At 36.5% G+C, this 6,728-nt stretch overlaps 1 protein-coding gene across 1 annotated transcript in view; it reads left to right on the forward strand.

Annotated features, from left to right (window-relative positions):
• The window catches only part of LOC104080791 (protein polybromo-1-like), a gene marked incomplete at its 5' end in the record, with an annotated part of 43,313 nt that overhangs the window by 9,520 nt on the left and 27,065 nt on the right, over positions 1–6,728 (forward strand). The window contains 5 exon segments of the mRNA XM_009583306.1: positions 386–527; positions 1,095–1,192; positions 3,477–3,753; positions 4,857–4,962; positions 6,236–6,726. Of these exon segments, the coding sequence (XP_009581601.1) occupies positions 386–527; positions 1,095–1,192; positions 3,477–3,753; positions 4,857–4,962; positions 6,236–6,726 (1,114 nt within the window).

The following is a 6,728-nucleotide window of genomic DNA, read 5'->3' on the forward strand; positions in this document are numbered from 1 at the left end:
TTGTGGTTGTGCGGAGCTAACCCGTCACATTGACATCATACCGAGGCCCTACCGGTCACAGCTGAGGCATACTGGAGTAGTCTTAGCAGGTTGTGCTTCTACCTCATCTGTGCCACATCTCATCCAAATATGAAAACAGGACTTCAGTCTGCACAACTTTCAAGGGTGCAGCTTTCAGAATTATTAAAATCATTCTTTAAGAGAAGATATGTTTGCCTAATATAGTTACATTTGGAAGATGCTACTGCAGCATCAGAAAAAGGAAACACATTCCTGTAATTAGAGCTCTCTGGATGTTGATTTATTGTAAAAATGAAGATGTTAAAGAAGTGTTTTGCAATGTGTAACTTGAGAAATACCAGTCAGATATTCCACTCTTTTGCAGAACCAAACTGAAGAACCATGAATATGAAACCTTAGATCAGTTGGAAGCTGATTTGAACTTGATGTTTGAAAATGCCAAGCGCTACAACGTTCCCAATTCTGCCATCTATAAGAGAGTACTGAAAATGCAGCAGGTTATGCAGGTATGTGGATTAGAATAATCAAAAGGATATAACTTCACACATGAACTTATTTCCCTAATGAATATTTTTCCAAAATAATTTTTAACTAGACCTGTATTTGCTTAGGGAGAGGTATGGGAATGAAGACCATCATAGGGTGATTTTTCTGCAGCACACCTGCTGCCTCCTGTGATTTCTTTTGGTCACTTTTATTCCTTACTATGACTCTTAACCCAATTAAGTTGTGAGAAAATTTATGCTGTGGGTTGTTTTAGGTTTTGCAGGTAATTGGAGGATGCTAAAACACTTGAGATTTCATGAAGTGTTCCAGTTAAGTGCTGCAGTCTGAAATGGCATTGTTTTCAAATTGATCCCTCAAAAATTTTTCTGACAGTTAAAAAGAATTATACTGCTATTTTATGTTGGCCAAGTTGTATTAAATAAATCACTGGAAGTATTTTGATGGTGGTTTAGTCTCAAAACCCATAGTTGCATCTTTCTTTGTGCGTCTGATCTGTTCTGATGTTTAGTATTGTTCTGGAAATGTCCAGCAGTGAGTTTGGCTTCAGGGATTTCTTCTTTTTTCAGGCAAAGAAGAAGGAGCTTGCTAGGAGAGACGACATTGAGGATGGGGACAGTATGATTTCTTCTGCTACATCTGATACTGGAAGCTCAAAAAGGAAAAGGTATGCACTTCTGTAGCTCCTGCAGACTATGACATTGCTACATCTTTTGTTTGTTAAAGAGAATATTAAGCTATGGTTTTCAGCATTGGTGTAAGGATTTGTAGTTTTGAAAGTTAACCTCAGTAAGTGTTGGTTCTAATTAATTCAAAACTATTTGCTGACTTTATTTTCCTTTTTTGGCCTATTAGTTGGCAGTTGTTAACATCAGTTCAGTAAGTGGCATGGACACTGTAGTTGCACTGAATTAGGTAATTTTGTCAGTGGATTTCAGGATTTTTATTTGTGGGTTTTGTTTTTTTTTTTTTTAGCCTGGCGTGTGGACTGTCTTCACAGGTTTTTAGCAATTATTGCTTCTTTTCTATACTTCTCCGATATATGACTATTTATGTAGTTTGGGTAGCAATTTCAGAATATAATTAAAGTTAATACTATAGTTGAATTAATTTTTTGAAAGTTTATAGTATTACTCTATAAATATTTTTATTTGGTGAAGTCTCCTGGCATGAATATTTTCATTTTCCATGACCTGAACTCTGCTTGAGGAGTTTTCATCATTAATGTTAGAGGACTGCTGCTCTCTCCCTTCTGAATTTGTACTCTTTGGTTACTTACCTGTCAGCGGCTGGGCCGAAGAGGGTATGTGACAAATAGATAAACTGAGTATAATAGCTTGATTATTCTGGATACTGTAATGTAAACAAAATTCACAGTGATTTAAAGTATACTCTTTTAGTGAGCAATAATGATGGTTTATGGAAAGTATTCTTTAACAGTGATAGTTGTTGTGTAATTAATATTAGTGATGTATTTCACTCCAAGTGGTAGTTTCTCTAGTCTGCCTCATGGTATCATTTGAAGTAAGTTTCAACTTCTGATAATATTATTGCAATAGTAGCAACTGCCAGTGTAAAACTGTAATTCAGCATCTTTCTTTGGTGTTGCTTATGATCTTCAGCTTCCTGTATTTTTAGTTCTTTGTTTTGTTAAAGTGACAGCAGCTGGGGGGGGAGGAAGGGAATGAAATAGTGCATCAGGAAGGATTCATTTAAGAGCAGTCAAGTAAGTGCAACAATGTACACTCATAAAAAATCTTCAGAGAGAAAATGTTAACATGGATTTAGGAGGTGATACAGTCTAGGGATGCTAGGAAGAAGAAAAGAAGCGTAATGGTAAGACAGACCACAGTATCAAATGAAGATTGGGAAGGAACAAATTGCAAAAATTGCTAGTTTTGCGATCTTTAGATTCAAAGAGAACTACTAACATAATCAAGCAAGTCAAACTGTCATCAATGTCCTTTTAACCCTATGTTGCTTTTGATCACCTTGTGCAAGAGAATACTGAAATGCTTAGAAGAAAAAATCGGTCAGGATTTGTCATCTAAGAACAGTAAAAGAGAAAAAGTTGTGTTCATAGGTAAGGGAAATCAAAATGATTTTATTTTCTTCATGCCTGAAGAGAACCTGAAAATGCTTTTGGTGTTGTCAGTTCAATACTTGTTACGAGTTTCACTTGTTGAATGATAGGAAGTAAAAGACGATTGTAAATGCTGCTAATAGCAGAAGTGAAGCACTGAGAGGAATCCCAAAATGTTGCTGAAAAAGGAAACTAATAACTCAGGCAAAATTCATCCCATTGGGAAAATAATAGTGACACAGAAGAAAGTTGTTTGAATGTCCCCTTTTATGTATCAACTGCATAACCTGAATCTTGAGTATTGACAAGCCTTTTACTATTTCTGCTTTGGTTTTACTTTACCTACTTTCATTGAACTAAATCTTAAAACCTGGAACGTTAAAATGTGGAATTTGGAAGAATGTCTGTGTTCTGGCATTGCTCATGTGCTAGTGTGAACTGCTAACTAACAGTTTCCAGCAGTGAAGATAATGCAGAAAAAAGTTTTTAACCTATAGAAGACAGTGATCTGTTTTCTCTGTGGCTGGAAAGCGCTTAGAGCTCCTTTTGACCTTTGCACTTTTGAAAACTAGTTGTTTGTTTTATTCCGTAGAACACTTAAACTCAAGGTGAATGAGAGAAAAATCGTATCTTAAAGTTGATTTCCTGTTTATTTAGCAGACTGCTGGTTATGATGCTGTCATTATTTGCAAATGGACCTATGTTTCTAGTACACTGTCTTAATGTTGAACAACAACTCTGTGTGTTTAGGTGGTTGTGGTTGTTTTCTCATGGTGGAGGATAATGTCATTTTGATATGAATGTTGGAAGTGGGGAAAAGAGCCCCTGACATTTATTCTTTTCCTTTTTGTTCTTCTTAACCTAACAGTAAAAAGAATATACGAAAGCAAAGAATGAAGATCTTATACAATGCAGTTCTGGAAGCTCGAGAACCAGGCACAGGCAGACGGCTCTGTGATCTGTTTATGGTTAAGCCATCCAAAAAGGACTATCCAGACTATTATAAAATTATCTTGGAGCCAATGGACTTGAAAATGATAGAACACAACATCCGCAATGATAAGTACGCAGGGGAAGAAGCCATGATTGAAGACATGAAGCTCATGTTCCGAAATGCAAGGCATTATAATGAGGAAGGCTCCCAGGTAGTGTTTTGATTCTGCAGTCGCACTTACCTCTCTGCTTCTTTGCAGACATATAAGTTAGGTTAAGATGGTTTAGCTTTGACTATTACTCACATTATTTATGATAATTGTTTATTGAACTAAAATAGAAATGTGGCTTTTCTTTCTGCTGGTGTTTTAAATTCTGTCTTTGTCTGTAGTTGTATAAATATGAAATGCAACACGCTCCTTTGCAAAGGTTAGACTTATTTCCCGTTAGCTAAACTTGTTCCTCCACTACAAAGAATGTCAGCTGAATGTTTCCTACTATGTTTTGAAAAAATAAGCTGGTTACTAAATTCTCATTATTCATCCACAGTTAATCACGTGAAGGTATTTGCACAGTGAACGGTCATCAGCATGTGATTCGGAGCTCAGAGCCTCTGAGAAGGGATGTCTTAGTTGGAAAGAAACCAGCTTTGTTTTCATGGAAGTGGAGAGTGTGGGAGATCAGACTAGAAGACCTGACTTGTTTAGTCTAGCAAAAGGAGTCTGAAAGGAATATGCTTTTCACTTACAAATATGTTGTAGGGTGTTTCTATATTGTGATATTTCTCAGCCAGCAAGCATGATGTTGTGGAACAGAGTGGTGGTAAGAAACCTCCAGCTATTTCTAATGAGGAACTTGATCAGCTACTGCACAGGACTTTATGATGAGGTTGTGTTCACCAGGGTTGGATTTGAGGACCCAGGAGAACTGTTCTAGTCCTGTGTACCTTGATGGAATCACAATAGTTCAAGAGATCTTCCATTGCTCAGCAGAATGGTTTGATGAGGAAGTTGATAAGACAACTGCACCTTGCTGTTTTGTAGTCTTTGGAATAGAAACGCAGCTTAATTGGATAATTTACTCAAGATTTATGTCTCCCTGATTTAGATGGTGTTCCATCAGTTTTGCTTACTTGTATAAGTCTATTAAAGGTGTACATTTGAGAAATAAGCTGTTCTTTTTAATCAAGTACTTGGTTTTGCATTCAGCTTTTTCAAACTAACATTTAAATGTTTCTTGGGGGCTAGTTCTAAACTAGTCTAAACACAGTAAACCTTGTTTTGTTTTGTTTTTTGATTACTTTACTGATTAATAGGTATACAATGATGCCCATATGCTGGAAAAGATCCTTAAAGAAAAAAGGAAAGAACTGGGACCCCTAGCTGAAGATGATGATGTTGCATCCCCTAAACTAAAGCTCAGTAAGACAACCTCGTACATAGCTATGTCTCATTTCAACACTTCTGAAAACCCAACAATACAGATTAACAGATCTTCCTTTCAGAATAAAAGACTTGACCTGCAAATTTACACTGACATGCAAAGTAGAATTGCATTTTCAAAATCATGACAGTAATGGTGTGTTTATATGTGCATATAATAGAATTTAGTTGTTGCGTATAGCTTTTTCTAAGAAAAGTAACTTAGAATGAAGAAGGAAAACTTAGGAATGGTTGGAATGACTGGTGTTTAGTCATGTGGTGTTACTCAAATGTTAGATGCTGCATTATGTGCTCAGTAACACTTCATTAGGACACTTAATGTGTGCTACTGGGATTACTTACAAGTAAGGTGCTTCTCAAACTGAGTAGAGCTCTTAATTTCCCTGGTCAAATGTCTGGGATTTCCACAGGATGATAAAAGAAATGTGAGCTTTATTTGGAAAATGATTGAAAGCCATGAAAAACACAGAAGCAAAATTTCTAACAATGTCTGTTCCTAGACCTGTTGCCCTTAAAAACTAGATTTGCTACTACTCAAATCTTATGTCCCCTTAATATGTGTTCAGAACTTAGCAAACTGAGAAGGTTAAAATTGCACAGAAAGGCTTAAAGAAAATAACTGCACACAACCTTCTTGCAATAGAAGTGTGCAGCTCTTAGGTAGGGTATAGGTAGTAGAAAATTCACAGAGACTATGCAGTATAGTAACAGAGATCCTGAATTAATCAAAAAGCTAATCTGATTGATAATCCCGTGGGAGGCCTTATTTTACATGTTACCCATAATAATCCTCTCTAATTTGGCATAAACCTGTCATAAAGGAATCTGATAATATTTAGAATGCTTAATTTTAGTGATAGCAAAACCCCTGTGATGACTGGATTTTTAACGGCTGTAGAGAGAAATTCACGTAGAGCTAGTAAGACCAAATTGAATTTGGAGGAGTTATTCATAACATTAGGTAGGAAAAGATGTTTTCCATGCTTAAGTCTGAAGAGACCTTCACCAGGTGGACCGCATAGGAACTTATGATTCTGTGTTTGCGAAAAATAACATTAAAAAAAAAAATATTCATACACTTATGAAAAATAAAGGAAACTGCAACTTGGAATGGGCTTCATGTTGTGAGCCTTCTGCTCATACTATAAAGTGATTCTTCAATAAGCAATTCTCCAGTGGAAAGGAGATGGACAAAGAAGTGTGCAAGCTCTGTTTTTGTAATTATTTTTTTTTTCTCTTTTTGTCTGCTTAGGTAGAAAAAGTGGCATTTCTCCTAAAAAATCGAAATACATGACTCCAATGCAACAGAAATTGAATGAGGTGTATGAAGCAGTTAAAAACTACACGGATAAACGAGGCAGGCGACTGAGCGCCATCTTCTTGAGGCTGCCGTCTCGCTCTGAACTTCCTGACTATTATGTAACCATTAAAAAGCCCGTTGACATGGAAAAGATCAGAAGTCATATGATGGCAAATAAATACCAGGATATTGATTCCATGGTAGAGGACTTTGTAATGATGTTCAATAACGCTTGCACATATAACGAGCCAGAATCTTTGATTTATAAAGATGCTCTGGTCCTGCATAAAGTTTTGCTTGAAACTCGGAGAGAAATAGAAGGAGATGAGGATTCTCATGTGCCCAATGTCACTTTGCTAATTCAGGAACTTATCCATAACCTTTTTGTATCTGTTATGAGCCACCAGGATGATGAGGGCAGATGCTACAGTGACTCCTTAGCTGA

Source organism: Fulmarus glacialis, unplaced genomic scaffold (assembly GCF_000690835.1).
Source record: "Fulmarus glacialis isolate BGI_N327 unplaced genomic scaffold, ASM69083v1 scaffold12380, whole genome shotgun sequence".
Lineage (NCBI taxonomy): Eukaryota > Metazoa > Chordata > Aves > Procellariiformes > Procellariidae > Fulmarus > Fulmarus glacialis.